We start from the raw sequence: 26,501 nt of genomic DNA on the forward strand, positions 1-26,501 counted from the left end.
GAAGACATCTATTTCATTCTACACTTCACTCGTATTTTCAGTTGTAAATTAGCAGCAAAAAAAAAATGCTTTTAAATCTATGTAATCTTTATAAATAATAAGTATGCATTTTTATATAACATATACAGAAATATCAGTTGTAAAAATGTCATTCAAAAACGGACCCCTGTGCAACCGACGCAAGCAAGCACACCCTACAATTTCCCCAGAAATTGTACCCTCTCTAGTTCCCAGTAACCAGTCCTTCAAAATGTTCTTTGATAACTGGTTCTGCAGCGTCGACCTGCAAGTCCAACTTGAGAAAATGAAAATTCATAGCGTTGGAACAGTAAGATCCAATCGGTTGCCAGGTTGACCAAATAATTTTTGTATCCATTATTTCATAAGGCATGCAGTAGGGGGTTAAGAACAAATTCTTATTTACAGTGATGGCCTGACTTGCAAAGAGGTGAAAGACTGAAGAATTTCCTCTTCAGTCTAAGGACACGTGACAGGACAAAGAAATAATCAGGGTAAACAGAGTGTATATTTACAACGGGGTGTGTGGAGAATTAAGGGGGAGGGCAGTGGCGTGCAGTGTAGAGTCTGAATAATTGTAAACATGGTATTTTGCTGGTTCCTGTAATGTCAGCAGTGCAGTGAAGAAAACTGTAAGACAACAATAATGTTTAATGTAACTGGCCCCTCTAACAGTTGCCCCAGCTTGGCCCCCCTCCCAGTTGAAATGGCCTAAAACCTCCCCTGGTTCAGACATTTCTCTTCCCTATAAAATGGTTAATGTAGATGTTAGTAAAGAGTGTTGCAGTCTGTCAGCACTCTGTATGATTAAAAAAAGTTTGATCCATTATCTCTTCCTCATTCAGCTTAAAACCAGTTTTGCAAAATGCCTGAGGAAAAAATGAATACATGAGAACAAGCAATGTGACAATGGGGCAAGAATACATTTCGCAAGACACTCATCTGACTTGTAACACCTGATTGCATTGTAACACAACAGGTTTTCAAGTTTTCGATTCAATATACAGTTTGTGAAGTCATTAAAAATAATTATTTTCCAGAAACTTAACAAGTCAAGTTGAATAATGAGTGGGTGTATTACATACATTTACATTTAGCAGACGCTATTATCCAGAGCGACTTACAGTAAGTACAAGGACATTCCACCGAGGCAAGTAGGGTGAAGTGCCTTGCCCAAGGACACAACATCATTTTAGCACAACCGGGAATCGAACCAGCAACCTTCTGATTACTAGCCCAATTCTCTAACTGCTCAGCCACCGGACTCCTTACCCACATCCAACACTTTATGAATAAGCAACTTACTTCACTAATGCCACACACACACATACACACACGAATACATGAGCATCATACAATACGCGATTCATTTTCTGGCATTCTGCCCTAGTTAGTCAAGCATGTTCCATAAAAGGAGACCTTCTTGCCTGTATCGTTCATTGCATTCTCATTCTGCTTTAAGGAAGCCCCGGAGAGCTTTTTCAGGTAAATCTACTTGGTTTTAATTTGAATTCTGATGACAAAATAACGGTCTCACTTTATGTTCAGATGTACAGTGTACTTTCGTAATTAATACATACAATATACAGTACGTCCTATCAGATAATGACAGGACTGGTTGTCATTAGCAGACGTATAGGACTTTATAGTTGATACTCACTGTTTGAGAAATGCTCTCATAGACAATGCATTACATTTAACCCTTGTGCTGCCTTCGGGTCACATGACCCAAAGGTTCATAACGAACCATCGTTGTGTTTACCCAATTTTACCCAATACAAAAACAAATAAAAATAATTTTCTTTTAACCATCGCAATGTGGGGGGTCTGAGACAGCCCAACGGTTAAAAGAAAATGATTCACTTTGTTTTGGTATGCGGTAAAGTTGTCGCAATACGACGGTGGATCACAATGACTGATGGGTCAGAATGACCCGAAGATAACACAAGGGTTAACCAGTATATAGAATTTCAACATACACACACTTTCCTTGTTGGAGCAAACAAACTTTGTTTCTGTCGTCATAGTCACAAGATTAATACCTTGGCCGTGTTGGAGAAAGGATGTACAAATCAGGTAAGTTCGCCATTAATGGTCTCTCTTTTTTTTTCAAATGAACAACTTGAAGATATACTGTATGTTATGCAAAATGAACTCCTAAGACGTTCTTCTTTATAAGCGCAGCTAGTTCAGGCAGGGCAATCGGGCAGCGCGCGTCATCCGCTCATTACCACACCTGTGTTAGCCAGCACAAGCCCATTGGGCCACGTCCGATAAAACGGCATTAAAAGGCCGCGCGGATACGCACACACTCAGCCCATTTGTTGCATGATCAGTGCTGCTGCCATCCTCCACCGTCCCCTTCTCCCCCATGCTGTCTGTATGTTCTATCCATCAGGGGGATTATATATCTATTGCTCCCTGCCTCATATGTCATGTATGTATGTGTTGCATCGAGGAGGCAGGGAGTGCTTCCCTTAGATAATCCACTCCGCCAAAGTCAAACCTACATGTCCATGTCATGTAACAATAAATGCTCAAATCTAATACATGATTGTCTTAACTGAACTTAGTTCACAATTTTTTACCTTAATATTATGACCTCTAACACTACACTACAAATTTAGTTTGAAAAAGCCATTTAAAATGAGGACACAATAGTTTTAAGTATGCTTCCAGTTAATCAAAAAAATGTTTTACTACAATCCTCAACCTAACCATGAATTTAAGCATATCCTGGATTTTTATATGCTAGCATAATTATAAAGTTGTAGTAATTAATTAATTAAGTCTGAGTCTAAGAACACAGAATAGAGAAGATGATAAAATACCTTTTAATGAAATAAGTGTTCTTTGTGTTTATGTCTCGCTGTTTCTGTGCCTCAAGCCGTTAGTTGGAACGTGGAAGAACGAACTGGGTTCTGTCATGATCATTGACCCCTCAGCCGACATGTCATTTATGGGCAGTTATGAAACAAATGTCGGAGAAGATATAAAGAAGTTTGTGCCTTTATACGGGGTCATGAACCCGATGAATACAGCAAATCCTACCTTCTCATTCAGCATAGCATGGGATTCAGTAGAGAAGGGTATGTAGTTTGGTCACTGTTATTCACCACAGAGAGTCTCAGATGTGATGTTGTCTCAGACCTTATCTAACTCTGTCTTTCTATTCATCCATTTATCATCCATTCATCCGTCCATTCGTCTATCTGTATATCTATCCAACTCAGCTACCTGCAGTGCCTTTGTTGGTCAGTATTTCAGCGATGTTGAGGGTGAGAAACTCCTTACAATGTGGCTCTTACGTGATGCTGTGGACACAGAAGGTGACAACTGGGAAGCTACTATGTAAGACTCATGCTCTTGTCTTAACCTTTAGCCGTAGTTAAATATATTTTTTTCTTTGGTTTTTCGATAATTTCCCAAAGCATTCTTAACATTTAAAAAATTCAACTTCAAACTTTGTGTTTTGCAGGGTTGGAAAAAATATCTTCACAAGAGCCAAGTAAGTCGCTTAGGATAAAGCGTCTGCTAAATGCATAAATGTAAATGTAAGAGCCTAGAAGGAGAGCAAAAATGATAAATCTGTATTTACTGCAAGTCGTTCTGGATAAGAGCATCTGCTAAATGACTAAATGTATGTGTGTGTGGCTTTTATACTACCATAGTAAGACTTTGTAGTGAACCTTTTACTGTGTCAAATCTTTTCCTGTTATCTATTCTCAACTTACAGTAAGACTTTGTATTGAACCTTTTACTGTGTCAAACCTTTTCCTGGTATCTATTCTCAACTTACAGGAACACCTGTCAGTGCTGAGCTAAACTAGATAACTGATGAGCTTTTCTGGGCGGGGTATTTCTTGTAATTAGGCCTGTATCCTGGTCGGCATGCATTTTGATCATATGTGAAATCGTAAAACAATGCATATAATACTATACTAAAAGACAGTGTGTTTGAATTAGGAGCACAATCTTTTATCATAAATTAACCTGGAATTGTTAACTACTATATTTGCCAGAGATATAACATAATAAACATTTCTTAATAATATTGATGGATACATTATTATCAAGTACATTTCCTCTTGGAGTTTAATCTTGTATTACATGAACATGGAATAGGGTGCTTAAATGGAAAATGGAAGAACTCTATTGACATGATTTTCTTCATGAACAAGAACTGAACTGCATTAATTGTGTTTTGTTGAAGTTCATAAACCCTTGGGTGAACATTAACTTGCAGAACTTCTGAACATCTGATAATGAAAACATGTTGTTTGTTTAACTTAATGTTTTAGGATGCTTAATTTCAAAATGTAACTATTATATTTAGTCATCATGCCAACAAAGTTTGCCCATTGGAATTGATCATTTGTGGGAAATACTTATAATTATTTATTTGTATCATAAATTCTGAAAAAGGTAATGACAAGTTTTTAAAACACGTAATGATCATCATGAAATACTAAAAAATAAACTACTGTCTGTACTGGATGATGGACAGTTGGAAACAGTGAGTAGCTTACCTCAGCCCGCATGTAAGTTACAGACAATATTAAAACAATCCAGTTTGCTACGTTCATTTAGATTGAATTATGGCCGTTAAATGGCATCTATAGATACAGACTTTATTATTCCCATCATGAAGGGGAATTTATTTGAGAAGCTTGGACACACACACCAAAAAATCTATTGGATCTAATGTATGTAATCAAGTGGTTGTGATACAGAACTGTAGGTAATTTGGGTCAATGTTCTGTAGTATTAGTGTCATTTATTGGTTTATGGCATATTTGTATATATACTGTAAATATCACAGTATATATATCACATGCATTGTATTGTGTACATCCAACAGAGCCAGGGCCCTCTCAGGTAGAGCTAGAAGGAGGAAGAAGTGTGGAAGCACAGGAAGAAGGGAAATTAAGTTACAGTGATGAGGATGAGAGATGCATGGTGGAAGAAGACAGAAGTCATTAAAAGGATGTTGACCCAGGTTTGTGGCCAGCAGGTTTGACTGACAGGGACAGGGGGGCTTTTGTGAGGGCACTGGCCAGCAGAGATAATAATGATGATGTACACATGCGGACAGTAAATATTGTACTAGTATTGAACTACAAGAAGCAAGACAGTTGCACGCCTTTATTTAGAGTTATGTAAAGCTTTTGATGGGACAGTTAGGTCCTAGATTTGTGGTGACAACAGCTGCGCAAAGGGGGCCCAATTTGATTTTTTTGTCACGGGGCCCAAAATTCCTGGCTGCGCCTAAGTGGCCGGCTAGCTAGCTGGAAAAATAATAAGGACGACATCAGTGTGGCCATTTCAGCTAGCGTTGTGCTGTATTGGCACAGACCTGAACAGCCAAACCCGTTTTGTCACTGACTGGTCATTAAAACGAGTCTAGTGGTAGTGGTTTGATTTAATATTGAAGAATTACATGAATTATAATATCTGGGTTTGGGTATTGTGTACCGTGTCGAATGGGTCTTGGTCTGGACACGTCTTGGTTAGTTGCAACTTTTCATTGCCAATATTAACAACGCGTTAAGAAACTTGACTTCAATTTGAAGCAGTACTGTAAATCCAAAGGTATGGGTAATGTCTTAAATGGTCTGGCTTCATTTCAGGTCTCGTCTCACTAAATGGTAATACCGCCATGGCATAATGGTGAGGCGAGATAGTTATACCTAGGTATTTTAACGACCTAGCTATCCACATAATGGCAGAGCGATGTAGCAGTGGCAGTGATTGTCTTCTTTGTTAGGCATAGCGACGGTTGCTAGCTGTGTTAGCTAGCTAACAACATTACCTGGCACTAATCACCCCCCACAACCTGTACATCTTGCACACGAACAGTGCTCGATAAGTCTCAAACTATTTAAGACTTCAATATCTATGTTCTGTAGAGCACTTATCCACCCAAGTACCTCTACAAAATCTACAATGTGTGCCAAAATAATGTCCTGAAGCCATGCTGATCAATTTGATCTAAGGCCAGCATGCGATCTCTGACACGACTAATGTCTTCCATCATCTACCGAATCTAGGTGTCCCTATCTGCCTTCGATCTTGTGCAGCTGAGTTGGTCTGAAGATAACCACGCTCCTCTCGTTTGCATGTGAGACTGGAAATAAATACAGCACAGAAATAAATGTGGTGCTTGGAAATATGTGGCGTTAGTCTAAAAAAAATAAATGTGGCATTAGGAAATAAAAGTCCCATGAAATAAATAAATGTATTCATTTATTGATGTAGGTAAATGGATTCAACTATATAATTATATGATGCTATATTTATATATTTATTGACATCTTTTTTAATTTCAGAGTTTATTTCATAGCCATATTTATTTATGTATTTAATTGTGACTAACTCGGCGTCAGGATGTCACCGTGGAGATGTCTTTTCCACCACAGCTGGGTCCGGTTGTCCATGACAATGCTGATTTTCTGCACAACCTCCTCCAGGGTCTGTAAAGAGAAGAATTCCTCAGTATCAGTGCAACATGTTGGGGATTGAACTTCAGTCTCCTAATTGCTTAGCCAATCATACCAATAGACCATCCACTTACCCTTTCTAGTTACTATAGGGTGTGTGTACGTGTAGTGGTCGATACAGAATGAGAAAAGTCTAGATGACAGATGTCTGAATTATCTGCAGACGTTCAGTATAGCGCCTGGTCCTATTGAAATCTGAGGTGTTCCAGGTATCTACCAGGGGTAGGTTCTCTCTAGAGAGTTCCTCCCTGTGGAACCTCTGAGGTTCTTCCTCAGTCTGGGAGGACACCTTCTCAGGCTCAGGCAGCAAGACACAACAACAACAGCCAAACAGTCGCCCTCTTTCTGGGATTTAACATATCCAAAACTATTAAATCCTTTCAATCCCGACCATTTTGGTTTTTATTGTACTGCCATGGCATACATATAAGTAAAGATGCAAATAATGTGGGTTCTCCAGTCTATAGATTATATTAGGTTACCTGTCCTCTGAGCAGTGTCAAGGCCTCCATAGTCATCTTCCCAGCCAGAGTGAGGTAGACTTTGGGATCATGTTTGGGTCAAACAGGGGCCATGAAGAAAGTCAGTGGCAGGGAAGATGTAGAGACATCAAATACTGTACATCCTCTTGGTCTGAGGAAGAATATTTAAAGTCTAAGCCAGTGGTTTCTCATCTGAAAATAGAATTTGGACTAATAACATGTGGAGTGAGAATCACTGGTCTAATGGTAGCTAACACAACAGGTCAGCAAGCATAACGGTAGAACAAATCTTGCAAGCAACTTTCTCCTTCCTCTGTTTTCTTTTAGGAGTCTCTTCTCTGTAGAGATCCCTGGGTCACTTTGAAGTGGGGGGTGGAAACTAGTATGTCCTTTTTCATTTATTTTTATTTAAACTATAACGTCACCACCACATACAAAGTTGTTTTTTTATTTTAATTGCCATAGTTCTATCACTGCTGGCTTGTTATATCATGCTAAAACATTAAAGGGGTCATAGATGGGTTTTGGGGGGTATTTCACACTGTTCCTTAAAGATCCTGTAAAGTGGAATTGAAAATGAGTCTTAAGTTAATCACACCACAGAAGAATGTGTTGTTAACTACCCATTCAAATTCAAAGAAGAAAAAAAACATTATGTTAAATTAGGCTTTGAAATCGTAAGAAAATCAGCAGTCTTCTCTGCTTAAGACTGGGGGGGCATCCCCTGAAGGAGCTGAATCTTTCTGCCCCCTCGAATTAATTGAATTTAGCAACAACAGTAACACTAGCTAAATCAATTGCAGATATCAGAAAAGACCTACCTGCAGTCTCTGAGTGTTTTATGTATTCATTACTTTGTCTTCGTACCAGCTGAGCAACAGAATGCAACCGTCTGTGATCCGACGTAGATCGGTCGCTGTGACATAGATCGGTCGGGTTTTTGCTCCGACTATACAAAACCTGAGATGAAAACGGAAGAGAAACTGTTCAACGGTCAAACTCCACATTTCAGTGCGACAGTGAAGTTTACAGGAAATCATTTCACACGTATATAATGTACAGAGAAGCAAAACATGTACGAATTTGCTTTACAGGATCTTTAAGGTCTCCGAATAGGGTATGTAACATTGGAGCCTGGATAGATGACAGGGAGAAGCAGGGAAGCGTGGGAGGGTGACGAACATGCTAGCACAAGGAAGGAACGGAAGAGACTTTATGCAGACCTCGTAATTGAAAACGGGGAATTTGAGGTTCAGTCGCATTAACTGGGCTGATGCGTATGAGTTGATAGAGGAGTGAAAGAGGGGTCTTGGTGCGCTATCTTCCTCCCGAACTTCAGTTAATCTAACTCCATTTAGTCTCAATCTCAATGCACTTTTCACTCCTCACTAAAATCCTCAGAAGAAAGCAAATTAAAATGACTATTTATACACAAAGAAGGTGTTTCATAGATAGACTAACAAAGATACAGAGCTGTCCACAGGTACTGGAATAAACAAAGATAGTTTTGTGCATTGGTAGACTTAGGGTGAATTTGTCTTTTGAAGCTTTTAACGAACCATAAGTCATAACATTAAAATGAGTTTTGTTTTTTATTTCCATAGTCTTTCAAACCTTTTCATAAAACTTGTGTCCCTCAGACCAGTGGCTCTGGGCCCCTCCACCTGGCCTCCTCCGGGGGCCATGCGGAGGTGGTGAAGGTCCTGCTGGAGGCTGGAGCCCCCCCACTCCTGGAGGATGCTGTGAGTCACACACACATTGAATTAAACACACATACACCATGCACACACATACATTTACCAGCATGTTCCTGTGTGTTTGCAGGAGGGGATGACTGCAGTTCATCTGGCAGCCAGAAGGGGGCACACTCATCTCCTGGAGGTCCTTAAACACAGCCTCTCTCTCAGCATCAGTAGCACCAAGGTACAGACCCCTGTCTCACCGACAACCTGTGTGTGTCTGTGTGCTCATAGACAACCACTGCTATATCACATCTCTGTACCTGGTAAGCAGTGTGTGTGTGTGTGCGTGCGTGCAGACCGGGCTGAGCGCGCTGCACGTGGCAGCGTGTCACGGGCAGGTGGAGGTGGTGAGGGAGCTGCTGACCCAGGTTCCTGCCACCATGCGCAGTGATGCCCCTGGTGCAGGCCCCAGGGGTGGCACCCTGGCAGAGGTAAGCATAGGGGGTTAGGACGGGTATACCTCAGTGGTTGGGCATTTGACTGCATATCATCAGGTTGCAGGTTTGAATCCCACTGCGTACATTGTGTTCAAAGCATCTGTCAATACGTGGGAGTAAATAACAGGGTAGAAAAGCTAACAGGCTGCTTTGATGGAATACTTACGCGCGCGCGCGCGTGTGTGTAGTCAGGATACACTCCTCTCCACCTGGCCGCCCAGTCAGGTCACGAGGGAGTGGTCAGACTGCTGCTCAACTCTCCAGGTGTTCAGGCGGACGCACAGACAGATGTCCAGGTACCCCCCACCCCCCTCTGTGTGTGTGTGTATTAGTGCATGCTCTTGCCTAAGCGTCCAAGTTTGTGCTCTCGCTGACCCCCTCCCCTTCCCCTCAGGGCTCCTCCCCCCTGCACCTGGCGGCCCAGCGTGGTCATGTGACCGTGGTGGGCCTGCTGCTGAGCCGCTCCGCCCCTCTGCTGCACCTGAGGGACGAGGCGGGGCGCACCTGTCTTCACCTGGCCGCCGCCAGCGGACACGTCGCCATGGTGAGGCAGCTGCTGGGCCAGGGGGCAGACATCAACATCACTGACCAGGTGAGACACAGACAGGAGAGACATAGACAGGTGTGACAGACAGCTGAGACATAGACAGGTGTGACAGACAGTTGCGTCCAGGAGGACAGACAGCTCAGACATAGACAGGTGTGACAGACAGGTGAGTCCAGGAGGACAGACAGGTAGACGTACAGCTCCAAGATGATATGATTATCCGACTAGCTAACCTAGCTAACCCAGTTAATCAAGTTCATAGCTCTTAACTAACCTAGCTAACCCATGTCTTAGCTAACCTAGCTCTTAGCTAACCCGTCCCCTCGCCTGTGCAGGCTGGCTGGACGGCGCTGCACTGTGCTGCCCAGGCCGGCTGTCTGGACGTGGTGCGCCACCTGGTGGAAAGTGGCGGCAACACGGGCGTGGAGTGCCAGGAGGGCAGGACGCCACTCCAGTACGCCGCCATGGAAACACACCTGCACACCCTCAGCTTCCTGCTGAGGCGAGCCGACAACAACACCCTCCGACTGCTGGAGGACAGGAAGGTCTGGACACACATACATACAAACACACACGGACATACATACTGAACAAACAAACACATACATACAGTATAGTCACAGATATATATGTGTGTGGGGATCTGCTCCCCAGTTTGTGTTTGACCTGATGGTGTGTGGCCGTTTGAACTCTGACCTCTCCCTGGACGAGTTCATCCTGTCGTCCCCCGCCCCCCTGGACACCGCCGTCCGCCTCTCCCGGGCGCTGGGATTGGCCGCCCTGCGGGAGAAGGAACGCTCCGCCGACCTATCCGCTGCGGCCGGGCACTGCGAGGGCGTGGCCTCGGACCTGCTCAGTATGGCGTCCATGGGCGTGGCTGGGCCAGGACCGGGTTCAGTACCAGGGTCAGGATCAGGACTGGGCACCGGGGCGGTGCTGTGCTCGGTGGACCACAGGGGGCTGAGCCAGCTGGACCTGCTGCTGGAGGCTGGCCTGCAGGGGGTGGTGGCCCAGCCAGCCGTCCAGGCCTACCTGTCTGAGCTGTGGCTGGGCTGCCTGGCTCACTGGGACCCCTGGAGACTCCTGCTGCTCTTCATGGCCATGCTGCTCTGCCCCCCGCTCTGGGTGGCGCTCTCCCTCCCGCTCACACACAGGTAGAGTTAGACACACACACTCCCACAGTGTCAAGTATCAGTGTATTCCTAATCCATCAGCTAACACTGTCCCCCCCACCCCCTCACCCCTCCCAGGTACAACACTGTGCCCATCGTGAAGTTCATGTCCCACCTGGTGTCCCACCTCTTCCTCCTGCTCCTCCTCATCCTCACCACGGTGTACCCCCCCCTCAGCCCCCCCCACCTCGGCCGGCTCACGCCCAGCTGGACTGACTGGCTGCTGCTGTCCTGGATGGCTGGGATGCTGGTGTGTGTGGGAGGGGGGGGGGGGGGTATCATTCCCAGTTTGTGTACTAACTAACGAACAACAAACTAACTTTTCATTACTTCTCACAACACACAGACATATGTGGCCGTAACAGTGTGTCTGTGTGTGTGTCCAGGTGTCAGAGCTGAGCCAACCAGGAGAGAGGGCGGGGCTAGCGTGGGTCCGCGTCCTCGTTCTGCTCTTCGCCGGCTCCGCCCTCCTGTGTCACTTCCTGGCTGTGGCCCTGCAGGGCTTTAGCCCCGCCCACCTCCACTGTCTGTTCGCCCGGAACGCCCTGCTGGCGGTTGCCATGGCGCTGGGCTTCGTGCAGCTTCTGGACTTCCTGTCGTTCCACCACCTGTTCGGGCCCTGGGCCGTCATCATCCGAGACCTCCTGAGGGACCTGGGGAGGTTCGCTGTGATCCTGGCTCTGTTCCACACCGCCTTCACCCTCAGCCTGACCGCGCTCTGCCAGCCTGTGTACCCCTACAGACACCCTGACCCCGCCGTCACCTCCAGCCCTGGCTGTGAGTACACACACCCTGACCCCTAGCCCTAACACTGAACCCAACATGACCTTTACCCCCTAGATCTCGCCGCCTCCCCCATCCCTAGCCCTGAGTACACGAACCTAGACCCTGCCTTGACCCCTGACCGTGACAACCACCAAAATGATTTCCTGTCTCTTTCAGACTTCCTTGACAACGCCACGGTCCCAACATCGCCGGGTGACGAGCCAAGCGTCAGGGAGGAGGAGGAGGAGCCAGAGCCAAGCCACACACCCCTGGAGCTGTCCGTCCTGCTGTTCTTCGCTCTCTTTGGTCTGACCGACCCGGAAGCCCTGCCCCCTCTCCGCCAGTCCCCGCCCACTGCCGCCCTATTGGCCCGCCTGGCGTTCGGCAGCTACCTGGTTGTCACGGTGATCGTGCTGATCAACCTGCTCATCGCCATGATGAGTAACACCTACCAGAGGATCCAGGCGCGCTCCGACGCAGAGTGGAAGTTCGGCCGGGCCGTCCTCATCAGAGACATGAGCCGCAAGTCAGGAACTCCCTCTCCCCTCAACCTCGTCACGCACCTGTATCACTACGCCAAGGTGCTCTGCAAGCACGCAGGTGAGCCGGGACTAGCTTCAACTGGTTTCTTCTCTGAGGGTTTAGGTTGGTTATCTTTGAATCTCTCTGTGACAGCTTGTAAGAAGGACTATACACATTCAATGATCTGGTATGGAACAGGTTTTACTGGAACATAAATGTTTACCTGTAGAGTAAATCCTAAACTGTGTGCATGTGGACTTGTGTATATGTGTGTGTGTGTGTGTATATACGTGGGTGTCTGTGTGTGTGCACGTGTCTGTGTGTACATGCGTGTGTGTGTCCCAGGTAAGGTGTGTCCTGGGGAGGGGGGAGAGCTGAAGTCTGAAGAGGAGGATCCGGAGGGGGGGGGCGGCCGGGGGGCCCGGGGGTCTCTGGACCTGCTGACTCGCAACAGAACCAAGAAGAGAACCCAGATCCAGCCTGAGGGTGAGCACACACAGGTTCTATCTAGGGTTCTAAGTTCCATCTGATATGTTGTTATTGTTACTATGGTTGCACTCCATGATTTTCTACAACTCTATGGTTCCCCCTACAGGTATATGGTTCTCTCTACAGTTCTGTGGTTCTCTACAATTGATGGTTCTGTCTAAGGTTCCTCTGGGTTCTCAGGTGGGGTTCCTGGTTGCTGGAGGCAGGCGGGCCAGGTGAGGGTGGAGCAGGTGTCAGACTGGAGCCTGGTGGTGCAGCGCTACCAGGCCCTGAGGGGGCAGAGCCCTGGGGTGGGTCACCTGGGGGTCACACCTTGATTGAAGGAGACGGGAGACTCTCCTTCCACGATACACTGCCTTGCTGAAACACACAGTCACACACACACACTCACATTGCAGTGTGGGAGAAGCATCTGGTGACCAGAATCAGGAGGGTGCTCTGGAACTGTGAGAAAACGTAATCAACGACTAAAACACTGCCAATCACTTACATTTACATTTAGTCATTTAGCAGTCGCTCTTATCCAGAGCGACTTACAGTAAGTACAGGGACATTCCCCCCGAGGCAAGGAGGGTGAAGTGCCTTGTCCAAGGACACAACGTCATTTGGCATGGCCGGGAATCGAACCAACAACCTTCTGATTAATAGCCCGACTCCCTAACCGCTCAGCCATCTGACCCCCCCCCCCCCCCCCCACTTTGTATAACCTCTTTCTAACTTAGGTGTTAACTGTACATCTGCATGTCTGGTGTGATTATAATATATATAACAGATATATAACATGTTCACGTAGCATGTGTGTTTATCCAAAGGGACTACAGAGGGGGGATTTGAACCGGCAAGCATTTGATCTGCAGTCAAATGCTCTAACCACTGAGCTACAACCTCCCAGGATGTATGATGAGTGTGACCCTGTGTTATATGAGCTGAATCACTCCTGTATCTGTGTGTGAGCCTGTAAATGATGAGCTGTATAATCCCTGGATCTGGAGTGGGACACTGCATTGTAATAACACTGAATAAACGAACTGTATGGAAATAAACATCCTTCTGTACTAACAGGTGTGATGTCATTTATCCCCCTTTTTTTTCTGTCCTCATCCCCTTTCCCTCTCTCTCTCCCCTCCCACAGTTTGTCCACCCCTCCCCCCCTCTCTCCCCCCTCCCTTCTCTTTCCCGTCCTCCAGTCTGTCCCCTTCTCTTTCCCCTCCTTCCCTTCTCTCTCTCCCCTCCTCTTTCTCCCATCCTCCTCCTAATCCAAACAGTGTGTCAGCAGCACTCTCCTCCGCAGCGTCAGAGATGGAGGGACGTTTCTAGGAGCTCTCTGTCAGGAAGTGTCTGAGCCCGGGGGGGGGGGGGGGGGGCAGATGAGGAGGAGGGTTGGTGGGAGGGGGGGTCGGATGAGGAGGACAGTTGTTGGGAGGGGGGGTCAGATGAGGAGGAGGGTTGGGGGGAGGGGGGGTCAGATGAGGAGGAGGGTTGGGGGAGGGGGGGTCGGATGAGGAGGACAGTCGGGGGGAGGGGGGGTCAGATGAGGAGGAGGGTTGGGGGAGGGGGGGTCGGATGAGGAGGACAGTCGGGGGGAGGGGGGGTCAGATGAGGAGGAGGGTTGGGGGAGGGGGGGTCAGATGAGAAGGACAGTCGGGGGGAGGGGGGGTCAGATGAGGAGGACAGTCGGGGGGAGGGGGGGTCAGATGAGAAGGACAGTCGGGGGGAGGGGGGGTCAGATGAGGAGGACAGTCGGGGGGAGGGGGGGTCAGATGAGGAGGACAGTCGGGGGGAGGGGGGGTCAGATGAGAAGGACAGTCGGGGGGAGGGGGGGTCAGATGAGGAGGACAGTCGGGGGGAGGGGGGGTCAGATGAGAAGGACAGTGGGGGGGAGGGGGGGTCAGATGAGGAGGACAGTCGGGGGGAGGGGGGGTCAGATGAGGAGGACAGTCGGGGGGAGGGGGGGTCAGATGAGAAGGACAGTGGGGGGGAGGGGGGGTCAGATGAGGAGGACAGTCGGGGGCGGCAGGCATAGTGCCCTGGTAACTGTCACAGACATACACATGGAGAGATGGACTCACAGACACACACGTTGGAGCCACTTTGTGGACAGAAAGACTGGTGAGTGTCACGGTGACATATGTTTAACTTCCCCTGAGCTCCCCCAACCCCACACACACACCCTCATATCCCCCTTACACACATCCATATACCCCCTGACACACACACAGGCCTCTATATATCCTCCCCCGCTGTGAGAGAGCGAGACACTGAAGAGATTTAGAGAGGCGAGGAGGCACGGACAGAGACAAAGTCAAGAGAGAGAGAGTGAGAGAGAGAGAGAGAGAGAGAGAGAGAGAGAGAGAGAGAGAGAGAGAGAGAGAGAGAGAGAGAGAGAGAGAGAGAGAGAGAGAGAGAGAGAGAGAAAGTCCCCAGACTTCTGCTGAGGAGAGAAGAGGGGAGGAGAGCCTGTGAGGAAGAAAAGAGAGGTGATGAGGAGGGGAGGGGCTGTGTAGAGTGCTGCCGGAATGAAAGGAACGTCTAAGTTTTCTACATCCCAAGAGATACACAGAAGAAAGCGATCTCCTGATCTCCTGTGACCTGTCGCACCCTCTACAGATCTCCTGATCTCCTGTGACCTGTCGCACCCTCTACAGATCTCCTGATCTCCTGTGACCTGTCGCACCCTCTACAGATCTCCTGATCTCCTGTGACCTGTCGCACCCTCTACAGATCTCCTGATCTCCTGTGACCTGTCGCACCCTCTACAGATCTCCAACACCAACCAGACTGGTGAGTTGAGAGAGAAGTATTGAAGTATTGATCATGTTTTGATCAAGTATTGTTGATGACCACGGTTTTGATCTTCAGAAAACGGTTTTCTCAGGTGAACAGGGGTCACAGTGTTCATGCAGAGATGATGTCATCGTCTCTCTGACTCCAAACCTCAAACCATCTTTTAAATGGCTCGTATCATTTTGGCCAGCTGGTAAAAGTTTCTATTTGTTAGTTTAAAGACCACAACAACAACTGGTTTTGTTTGGTGATGGGAAAGGCTGTTGTTTTTATAGCAGGCTACTGACTATCCTGTTGGAATAGATGATTAGTATCAGGTGTGTCATTGACCTGTTGATCAGGTGATCAGGTGAGTAGACAGGGTTGCTGATGGGAGTTGTAGTCTTCTCCCCCTGGTCCTCAATTTGATTCCATTTAGAGTCGTGCCTCTGTCTGTCTTCCTGAGGTCTTCAACCTAGCGGGGAGAGAGGCTGGACAATCATGACGCCTCACTTTATATATATATTTATTTAATACCCCCTAAGAAGGATTGATGCTGTTGTGTGTGTGGGTGCGGAAGTGGATAATTCCATCCCTGATGATTCCATCACCAGATGACGGGCTTGTAAACAGAATCAGAATCAGAAAGGGGTTTTAATCGCCATGAAAGTTTGCACAGACAAGGAATTGAGTAAGGCAGGAAGGTGAATACATTCAACATATAGGGATCATACATCTAGAATAGTGGTGTACAAGTCTAACTATACTAACGGTACAAAGTCGAACCATTACTAAGGGGCTGTAAGAATTTAGAATGAAATAAAATTGACTCAGAACCGACTTTGAACCAGCTTTGTGTGTGTGTGTATGTGAGGCGGGGGGGGAGGGTGGGGGGATTTTAAAGTTGTGATAGTGGCATGTGGTAGCAGCCGGAGGCTTGTAACAGTGTTTGGTGTGAAGCGCTGACCGCTGTTGACCACTCATCACTGTGGCGTCCATTAGTAGCGCTGTTTTGTTACTTGTTTCCAGTCATCATTGTCAGGCTTCATTCCTGGTTTAGAAAGCTGTAAATGTTTACATGACGGAAGATGACTTTGTGTGCGTGTATCAAATCACACGTAATCCAAATGTATTGAGTATTTGTATAACCTTGTATAGCACCCTTACTTCAACCTCTTACTCTTCACACTCCACTAAGACCCTTCGCCCTTCCTCCCCCTACCCCATTTGTTCCACATCTTTCCTAGCAGTAACACATTTTACCCTGTTTCAGGAGCTGAAGAAACACAAGACGACATCCATCAGCGTTTCTTCATCATGGACGCCTCCTCCACCTCAACCCCCCCCTCCTCCATCTCTAGCAGCAACACTACCCCCCCAGACCTACATTGGGCACCAGACCTGCACAGACTCGCCCACCTGGACCAAGCCCTGTACAGGGACTTCCACTCCCTGTGGGTGTCTCTCATGGTCCTAAACTCCCTCATGTTCGTGGCAGGCGTGGCCCTCAACAGCCTGGCGCTCCTGGTGTTCTGCCGCCACCCGCCCCCAAGCTCCGCCCCTGTGGTGTACACCATCAACCTGGCGGTGGCCGACCTGCTGGTGGCGCTGTCGCTCCCGGCGCGTGTGGCGCTCTACCACAGCGAGGGCTCCTGCTGGCTCTGCTCCTATCTCCACTCCTTCAGCTACTTCGTCAACATGTACTGCAGCATCCTCTTCCTCACCAGCATCTGCGTGGACCGGTACCTGGCCGTCGCCATGCCGATGCGGTCGTCGCGGCGATGGCGGAGCCCCGCCGTGGCCCGGGCGGTGAGCGGCGGGGTGTGGGCGCTGGCCGTGGTGGTGACGTACTCCCTCCAGAGCCCCGCGCTGGGGCCCACTTCCTGGTCCGTCCCTGCGCTCTTCTCCCTGGCCGTGCTGGAGTTCCTGCTCCCCCTGGTGGTGATGCTGGGGTGCACGCTCCGCGCAGCCTGGGTCCTGCTCAGCCACCCCCGGGGGATGGTGCAGGGCCGGGGGAGGCGGGGCCGGGCGGTGAGGCTCCTGGTGGTGGTTCTGGTGGTGTTCACCGTGTGTTTCGGCCCCTTCCACGTACGCCAGACGCTGGTCTACTTCCGGGTGGTGGGGGAGGGACCTGGGCAGGTGCTGGCCTATCACGCGACGGTGACCCTGAGCAGCCTGAACAGCTGCCTGGACCCGGTGGTCTACTGCTTTGTCACGGACCGCTTCCGGGTAGCCGTGCACCGCGTGTGCGGGCGGGGGAGGGGGGAGGCCAGCGAGGAAGCGAGAGGAGGAGGGGGGGGGGAGGAGGAAAGGAGCTTTAGGGAGTCGGAGAAAGCTGTAGCTATCGTTCAGAGTGTTGTCACTCTCACCCCCCTTTCTAAAATGGACCAGCCCATTTACCGACCACACCCCCACACCCTGGCTAACATGGACCAGTCCATTTACAAACCCGACACCACCACACCCTGACTAACATGGACCAGTCCATTTACAAACCCGACACCACCACACCCTGACTAACATGGATCAGTCCATTTATAGACCTGACACCCCCACACCATGTCTTTAATGGACCAGTCCATTTATAGACCCGACACCTCCACACCCTGACTAACATGGACCAGTCCATTTATAGACCCAACACCCCCACACCATGACTAACATAGACCAGTCCATTTATAAACCCGACACCCCCACATCCTGACTAACATGGACCAGTCTGTGTGAAAATGAGACAGTAGACTAGAAGGCAGATGAGATGTTTTGCGTGCACTCCATACACACACGCACACACTCCACACACACTTCACACACACACACACACTCACTCTATGGGTGTACCGAGAGCATGCTGTCTTGACAATTCTTGCTGTTTTTAGTCTCTCTAACACTGAACTTGATATTCTGTATTCAACACTAAACCATTAGGTAGCTCTCTATACAATGACATCATTGGGTCACTAGTTTTACCATAGATGTTTAAGTGTTCTTTCAAAGTAGACATATACACACATGCACACACAGACCACACACACCCCTGTGGCCTAGCCAGCATGGTCCAGTCTATTATTGACCACACACACACACACAAGTGCACTAATGGACGTTAACTAATGTGTTTGGGTGAGGATGTCTGGATGGAGGGAAGCACTCTGTTTTACCATGCCCAGTTTTTAGCATTAGGGTTAGTCATGTTCTGTTTTAGTCATGTTGCTTTAACCATGTTTGTTTCATGTTCTGTTGTAGGCATGTTCATCTTTTTGTCATGTTCTGTTTTAGACATGTTCTGTTTGGGTCTGTACAGATGATTCACGTTAAAAGGTGCCATATGTGGGTGCCTTGGTTGCTCACCGGATAAGTGCAGGTACCATGTAGGCTGAGGTCTTAAGGCAGCAGCTGTTTGCCTGACTGAGGCAGCAGAAATGTCAGCCATTTAAATGCTGAAACAATGTTCACCTTTTTCATGAGAATACATTTCATAATATGTTAAGTATTGTTTCGTAGTTAACACATTCAACTAAATGTGGGTTGTTTCTGGTTTCCATCTTGGTGTGACGATTTAGGACCGTCTGTCTGGTACTACACACTCATGGCCACCAGGGGGAGTACGACACCAATTTGACTCGATGGGATCTCTGTCTTTCTGTTTGTCTATCTCTCAATCCCTCCATCTCTCCTTCTCTCTTTCTCTAGTGAAATCAGGTCAGTTTAAATGTTTGATGCAGAGATCTGTCGTAAGGTGAGATCCAGGCTTTCCACACAGCTTGACGGGGTAAAAGTCAAGGTCAAAGCGATCTTCTTCTGAAGTTTAACCCTGTCATTATAGCCCACACACCTACAACACAAGTTAGCAAAAACAAGAAAGGAAACAGAGACAGCATTTTGGTTAAGTAGAGTTTAAAAGTGCATTCTGTACTTTCATGGTTCTAGATAGGAAAGCTCAAGCATATATTCACAATATATGTATGTATATGTATATGTATATATATATATATACACACACACACACAGTCCTTATAGAAAAAAACATTTACTAATGAAAATAATCAGCTTTTTTATAGCAGCGATAAAGAAACAAAAATAAATATTTACAACTTTTTTTTTCAATGACAAGGCATATGATGCACTGCAAATGTCTCGGCCCTCCCTCTCTTTTAAAGTTGCGTCTGTGACACCTGATCCGTGACTGGTAACAAAGAACAAGGATGATCATGTTTGAAATCAAAGGGAAACAGAGAACACGTGAATAATCTATGTTATGAGAATCTTTAGTAGTATTAAGCAGTTTGACTTATAGCTTGGAGATCTCGACCAGGTGATTTTGGAGAGGAAAGAACAGGTAAATAATGAGGTGAAATTGCAACACGTGCCCGAACGCGTGCACACATACACACACGTGCCCGCACACACACACATTCCAGTCCTGTCCCACAGTAACACCCTCTCTCTTTCGTGCTTCCTGTAAATATATCTCTTTGTATCTACATATTCTTTAAATAAAGCGAAAGTATCTTTTTAACGAGAAAGAGCTCCAAAAAAATAAATATCCACAGTTTCGATTTTTCTTTTATGTTTTCAAGATGATTCTGCTTTCAACTTTGTATGTGCAAGTTCTGTGCCACCTCAGACCTCCTCTTCAAACAACAACAACAACAACAACAGCTTTACATTCACCACTTAACTTGGTCACCTGATGGAATCAAAGGAACTGCATTTCCCAGCATGCCGAGCGGAGGCCACTCTGGCTCAACATTCCGAAGTCGACGACAAGAGTTTTGGGACAAACCACCCAGATGCTTCTTCGCATCTTGAGAAACACTTCAAGTCACACTTCAAGTATTCAAGGCCTGGTTCTTGACTCAAACCAAACCACTGCTTTTGCTTGAGCTACAAGTACATGGTTTTCAGAAACATGGATACTCACATATCCAGCCATGCTTTGGAAAAGCCTTCCCACCCTCAACACCACCCACTCCCACCCTCAACCCCCCAACCTCCCGCCCCCAATCCCCCACCCCCCATAGCTGAGCCATAAGCCCTGCCCTAATCCCCCCTTACACGCCCCCCACCCCCAACTGAGGCAGAACAGTATAATTATTGCAGCGTCTTGATTTGACAACAATCTTTCATTTTGCACTCACTTTGTAGTTTGGTTAGACTCCTTCAGATGTTCTGGAAAGATCTCAGATTATTGTTTAAAGTTTAACACACACTCAAATCTCTCTCATGGCATAGACCCACACAGCTGGAACAACAATAGTGACAACAGCTTTGACCAGCTCTAACCACCCATAAGCAGTCATAACTAGACCCTGGCCTGGCACTGCAGGTCAACAAGTAAAAGCACCCTCCTCAACACAGACATCCCAAGTCTCCAGGAAGGTCCGGGAGTCTCCCGCATTTCAATAGCGGCTCGCCCGTAAATGCTCTACAATCTCACGGAAATCAGGGATTTTATATTTCGAGCGAGCGAGAGACTGTCTAATGGTAATTTCTGGTAGAGATAGGTGCATATCGCGCGTCCTGATTGCGTCGGGGGGGGGGGGGGGGTTACGTGCAGGTTGATGGGGTACATCATGCGTCCGGATTGCGTCCCGGGGGGGGGGGGGGGAGCCACCTGCAGGAGTCTCTGCAGGTTGGGATGTCTGTCAACATATATTTAATGTAACAGACTGGCTGGCTGCAACCCCTTACCCAGCAAACACTCCACCCTTAGACTAACCCAGGCACACAGCTAGGTTAGGATGACCTAGCATTCAGCTAGCGTTGGCTAACCCAGACATATGGTGGGCTAGGCTAGGCTAACCTAGGCACACAGCTAGGCTAACCTAGGCACACAGCTAGGCTAACCTAGGCACACAGCTAGGCTAGGCTAAGCTAACCCAGCACATAGCTATTTAGACAATGCAACAGGTGTATAGTATGTAAACTGACAACCTGTGAAATGATCTTTCTACATATTAATCACACTCTCATTCAGTTAGAAAAATAGAATAGACATTCTATGTGGGTGGAAAATAAAACCATGTATTCCTGCACAGCTTCAAGTTCTGCCTAAGTGCTGTGGGTATGTGGGAGGGCGGTGTGTGGATGCCCCCCCCCCCCCCCCCCACACACACACACACACACACACACACACACACACACACACAACACCTCACCTTCCTGGCCCTCCTATACTTCCCCCTCTCCCTTCTTCCCTCCCCTCCGCTTGAAAATCAGGCAATCGGTATGACCGACAGTCATCTCCAACCTTAACGTTCTAATCTTCATTGGCATCCTCATCACCATGAACTCGCATTGTGCAGCAACATAAGAGGATAACATTTTTTAAAGACAACACAAGAAAAGAAAGGAGAAGCATTAAAGTCCATGTCAGGCTTCCTCCATCTCCCCCCTTCGTTTGGTTAGCTATCCTCCTCTCCTCTGCAGCATTGAGATTATTGTTGTAACATCAAGATAAAGTGTCTGCACCAGTAGTAATGCCCTCTCCAAACACCTGGTATACTTTACAGTGTCAACTTTACACCCGCCGTGTATACGTTACTGTGTAGACTTTACACATATACTATCTGTTTTACAAAGTAAACTTTACACATGCACCGTATCGTTTACAGTGTAAACTGTACACATGCCCCATATACTTGTATGATGTAAACTTTACACCAATACTTTTCGCCGGTTCTGTGTTTACATCCTATCTGTACTACGCAATATAGCAAAACCCATCAACTCTGTAGGCTTATAGCTACAGGAGCAATGGACAAGTGTATGTCAGTCCGCAAAGGAACAACCATATATAAATTATACTTTTGGTGATTACAATGTTTCCTGCCGAAACATTTAAGTCGACATAGAGAAGACTCTCACTAAATACTAAACTAAACATCATCGTTCAAAAGGAAGAGCTGAATTTTTCAATATTTTCAAATGATTGTAACTTTTTAGAAGTAAAAAATAATCTATTTATATATTTGACTGTGTATTCCTTTATCTTGACCCAGGTTTGGAAGTCAGAAAAGTAAGCGCAGGTGTGTTTATGTGCATGCGTGTGTGTATGTGCGCTTGTGAGAGTATGCGCGTGTGTGTGCATAGGAGTGTGTGAGAGTATGTTGATATAGGAGTGTGTGTAGAGTGTGTTCGCCCCTGAAGTGTCCTGTCCAGGCAAGCGGCCCTCTGGCGCCCCCTGGTGGCCCTGAGAGAGAGACAGCTTTCATCCTGAGACCCAATCTAACCCAGGTTAAAACTGGCCCAGGATAAACTCCTAAATTAAAATGGACCCAGGATTAATTCACCTGGGTTAACAACTAACCCAAGTTTAAAGTGGCCCAGGATAAACTCCAGGGTTAAAACTGACCTAGGATAAACTCACCTGGGTTAACGACTAACCCAGGTTGATAACTGACCCAAGTTGACAAACTGACCTAGATGTACAAACTGACCCTGGGTTATTGAAGGTCCAAGGACACAAATTTTGCAAACCAGATACGGTTTAAAAAAGATCGAAATCCTGGCCCTTTCAAGACTCTGAGAGAACTATAACTCCCATTATGCATTGTCTTGTGGTAGCTGGAGGTCAGTTATCCCCATTGTTGTGGGAACATGTCTGGCCGTTGCCTTGCTAATCAACAGCAGATCCATCCGGCCTCATCGTCGCGTCCAATCAGAGCGTGGACTCACACTCCAGCCGGCAAGTGGTGGTTTTAGCCACGCCCTTCTTCGTGAGCTTCAGAACGCTCGGCTTCTCCGTCACGCCGTTACCGGAACCCCCGTTGCCAAGGGGCGCGGTCAGAGCCTTTTGCTCCGCCTTGGATGCCTCCCCCTCACCGCCCTGCCCGGGGTAGATGACCAGGAAGCAGGAAGTGAGGAACCCCAGGAAAGAGCCCCCGGAGGCCACCATGGGGATGACGCGCACGCTGCCCACGGCCTCCACCATGGCGCCCAGTGCAGACGCCACCAGGATCTGGGAGATGTACACCTGGCAGGACAGGATGGCACAGTCGATACCGAAGCCCCGCCGGAGTTACCTGGGCTGTGGTGGATGTACTGGGTGAGGAGAGGAGAGGAGGAGGTTAGGGTGTGCGCAGCATCTTCCTTGGTCTCGTGGTATTGGCCCAGCAAGGCATAGGGGCAGTAGGAGTTCGATTTTTGTGTGTGCGTGTGTGTGCGTGTGTGTGCGTGTGTGTGCGTGTGTGTGCGTGTGTGTGCTCACCTCCTTGATCTCGTGGTACTGGCCCAGCAGGGCGTAGGGGCAGTAGGAGTTAGACATGGAGATGATGCCCATGCTGCTGATCATCACCATGGCGACGTACACGTTAGGGAACATCGCCATGACGGCGGTTCCTATGGAGAAGCCGAGCGTGCCCAGTATGTAGATGATCTTTATGCTAAGGTCAAAGTTGTCCAGGTACTTCTGGAGCACGGCTGTAGGAAGAGAAGGGGAGGTTTCATTTACAGCACATGCTTTCATCCAAAGTCACATACGTACAGTTCCCAGTTAGCTGGTTAGCTTTAATAATAGCTACTGTGTGGATGTGTGCGTAGACCTTCTCTTTTTTTTGAATGAATGTTAGTACATCAATTATTTAACCTGGACGTGTGTGGGTAGATGTGTTTGTAGCTGTGTGAGTGTACGTGTGTTTGTAGCTGGGTGTGTAGGTATGTGTGAGTGTGTAGGTGTACGTGTGTGTACCAGAGCGTGTACCTGTGTGTGAGTGGGTAGGTGTGTGTCTATAGCTGCGTGTGTGTGTGTACCAGAGCAGGCAGCAGCAGTCATAGCGTAGATGACCAGTCCCCAGCAGCCCATCTGGACGCCTATGTTGTAGTTCTGCAGGTCTGTGGAGTTAGCAGGAGCCTGGGGGGTGGGGGGGAGGGGGTGACATGGTTATTATGGTTTAGATTTATGTTTGTAACATAAACCCCGTTCGCGTGTGTTCAGAGCGTGCGTGGGTGTGTTCAGAGCGTGCGTGGGTGGGTGTGTTCAGAGCGTGCGTGGGTGTGTTCAGAGCTTGGGTGCGTGTGTGTGTTCAGAGCTTGGGTGGGTGTGTGTGTTCAGAGCGCGTCTCCCCTACCGTGGGGTCCCCATGGTAGATGACCTGCCCCATGAAGTCGGTGTAGAACACGGCCTCGGCGATGACGGCGAACCACGTGAGCAGGTGGCACACGCACAGCCTCCACAGCTCTGGGGGCATCTTCAGCATGGACATCCACAGCAGCTTCACCGTGGTCTCCACGTCCTCCTCCTCGCTCTCCGTGTCCCCGCTCGACACCGTGTTGCCGCTCGGGTGCCGCGCCCGCTGCTGCTTCCGGCGCTGGCGAGCCGGCACCTCGTACAGGTCGTTCATGCTCCGCGACGACTTGATGAGCAGGGCGGCGTTGGCGCGGCGGTAGCGGTAGCGGTGAGCGCCCACGCGGCCGTAGTAGGAGAACGTGCAGGAGGGCTGGCGGTAGAAGGTGTGGCGGCGGCGCGTGGAGGCGGAGGCGGCGGCGTTGTTGTTGTGGGCGGCGGTGGCGCGGGAGGCCTTGAGGCGCGCGCCGGCGGCGGCGGCGTTGCCGTTGGCGACGGTGCGCCCGTGCGGCGCCAGCGTCTCGTTGAGCTGGTTGTTGAGCAGCGTCTCCTCGCCGTCGCGCTCCAGCTCCTGCAGGAAGGCCGACAGGCGCGACACCTTGGAGCGTAGGTAGTCCTCGCTGCCGGCGCTGCTTCGGCGGCGCGGCGGCGAGCCGTGATAGGACGACAGGCGCTCGGAGAAGATGGACGGCTCGATGTGGTGCAGGAACAGCTCCTGCTGCTCCAGCACGGAGTCGCTCCGGCTACGGACCAGCTCCACGTCCAGGAAGTCCATGGCGAGGTTGCGCTCCGAGCCGCGGTCGTCCTTGTCCACCGTGAAGCGCCCCAGGGGATCGTAGGGGTCCTCGTCGACACTCTGCCGGGGGGAGGGGCCTGCCAGCAGCCCATTGGCTTCCAGGGAGGGGTGGGCGGGCTCGGCGGATTCCTCGTCCAATCGGTCGTTCTGGGGGCTGTACTGCTGCTCCTCGATGCTCACCAGGTGCAACGCCACGGAGACGGAGAACAGGATGGCGGCGAAGAAGAAGAGGATTTGTTCCTGGGATTTGAAGGCGGAGCCTAGGAAGGTGTGCGTCCAGTCCAGACCGCCCAGTGCATAACCCACTGCTCCACCCAGACCTGGACACACACACACGTGCACAAAGTCAGTTGGAAAGTTTGCAGCCAGGTGCATAATGGGTTGTAATGGATTCACAATGTTGATGTTGCTGAAGTAAATGTATGTGACTGTGAGTGCGTTTGTTTTTGTTTGTGTGTGTATGAAGGTGTATATGTAGGTGTGTGTGTGTGTGTACCAGAGGAGAAGGCGTGGATGTTCAGCGCCATGTCCTGTTCCTCTGTGTCGGCCACGTCTAGAAGGTAGGCTCTGATTGGTCCCTCCGTGGCGTCGGCACAGAAGTCCAGCACCACCACACCCAGAACTGTTAAAACGATGCCGATTGGCTGGTTGTTTGGCACGTCTCCAATGGCCAGCCCTGGTGCATTGTGGGAGAGACAGTCCAGGTTAGAGCAATGATGTAATTTAGCAGTGGACACACACACACACACACATGCACACACACACTCTCTCAGAGAACAGCAGTACAGATATTGATTGTTGGGAGTCAATAGACCCTGATCAATACCTGATTAGTGACTCACCCTTCTGGGACACATGCAAGCACACACGCAAGAGTACACACACACACGCAACCACTACATGGCCGAGGTCAATGCCTATGTCCCACAATGCTTTGCATGGCGAGTAACCTTAGGCATTGTCTGAGCTTTGACTTTCGTCTGAACTGGTTCTCCACACACACACACACGCAATTTTACCCTGTAGCTGTTTTAGTTAGACCTAACGAACTAGGCCAGCCAGCTGAGAAACTCTGACACATAAAATCCTTTCCTCTCCCACCCCACTCAACCCTCTCTCTTTCCCTCTCCTTCCCCCTCTCCTCTCCCCTCCCTCTCTCTCTGTCCACCCCACCTCTTTCTCCCCTTCCCAACTGCTCTTT

At 48.6% G+C, this 26,501-nt stretch overlaps 3 protein-coding genes and 1 long non-coding RNA gene across 4 annotated transcripts in view; 3 read left to right on the top strand and 1 right to left on the bottom strand.

Moving 5' to 3' along the window:
• The window catches only part of trpn1 (transient receptor potential cation channel, subfamily N, member 1), a 33,195-nt gene extending 19,482 nt beyond the window's left edge, over positions 1-13,713 (top strand). Inside the window, exons 20-31 of the mRNA XM_062445943.1 lie at positions 8,641-8,742; positions 8,825-8,923; positions 9,039-9,173; positions 9,368-9,475; positions 9,574-9,771; positions 10,062-10,271; positions 10,381-10,880; positions 10,977-11,148; positions 11,285-11,675; positions 11,841-12,263; positions 12,531-12,671; positions 12,855-13,713. Coding sequence (XP_062301927.1) covers positions 8,641-8,742; positions 8,825-8,923; positions 9,039-9,173; positions 9,368-9,475; positions 9,574-9,771; positions 10,062-10,271; positions 10,381-10,880; positions 10,977-11,148; positions 11,285-11,675; positions 11,841-12,263; positions 12,531-12,671; positions 12,855-12,991 — 2,616 coding nt within the window. The 3' untranslated portion in view covers positions 12,992-13,713. The remainder of the gene's footprint in view (positions 1-8,640; positions 8,743-8,824; positions 8,924-9,038; positions 9,174-9,367; positions 9,476-9,573; positions 9,772-10,061; positions 10,272-10,380; positions 10,881-10,976; positions 11,149-11,284; positions 11,676-11,840; positions 12,264-12,530; positions 12,672-12,854) is intronic.
• On the top strand, positions 3,267-4,395 carry LOC134006859 (uncharacterized). Its single transcript, XR_009927977.1, has 3 exons — positions 3,267-3,369; positions 3,497-3,526; positions 3,820-4,395. It is a non-coding gene; the product is annotated as an uncharacterized LOC134006859 (long non-coding RNA).
• A 3,002-nt stretch (positions 13,714-16,715) lies between the features above and the next one.
• LOC134006668 (G-protein coupled receptor 20) lies at positions 16,716-18,146 on the top strand. The gene has a single exon (XM_062445612.1). The coding sequence runs from the start codon at positions 16,755-16,757 to the stop codon at positions 17,904-17,906; it is 1,152 nt and encodes a 383-aa protein (XP_062301596.1). The 5' UTR covers positions 16,716-16,754; the 3' UTR covers positions 17,907-18,146.
• Positions 18,147-20,501: 2,355 nt separating this feature from the next.
• Positions 20,502-26,501, bottom strand: part of LOC134006927 (solute carrier family 45 member 4) — a 7,090-nt gene continuing 1,090 nt past the window's right edge. Inside the window, 7 exon segments of the mRNA XM_062446040.1 lie at positions 20,502-23,459; positions 23,462-23,483; positions 23,650-23,861; positions 24,192-24,291; positions 24,509-25,319; positions 25,374-25,620; positions 25,797-25,976. Of these exon segments, the coding sequence (XP_062302024.1) occupies positions 23,101-23,459; positions 23,462-23,483; positions 23,650-23,861; positions 24,192-24,291; positions 24,509-25,319; positions 25,374-25,620; positions 25,797-25,976 (1,931 nt within the window). The 3' untranslated portion in view covers positions 20,502-23,100.

Source organism: Osmerus eperlanus, chromosome 20 (assembly GCF_963692335.1).
Source record: "Osmerus eperlanus chromosome 20, fOsmEpe2.1, whole genome shotgun sequence".
Classification (NCBI taxonomy): Eukaryota; Metazoa; Chordata; class Actinopteri; order Osmeriformes; family Osmeridae; genus Osmerus; species Osmerus eperlanus.

What these genes read in the sequence shown, in the direction of transcription:
- LOC134006668 (XM_062445612.1), top strand. Translation starts at nt 16,755, where the DNA reads ATGGACGCCTCCTCCACCTCAACCCCCCCCTCCTCCATCTCTAGCAGC.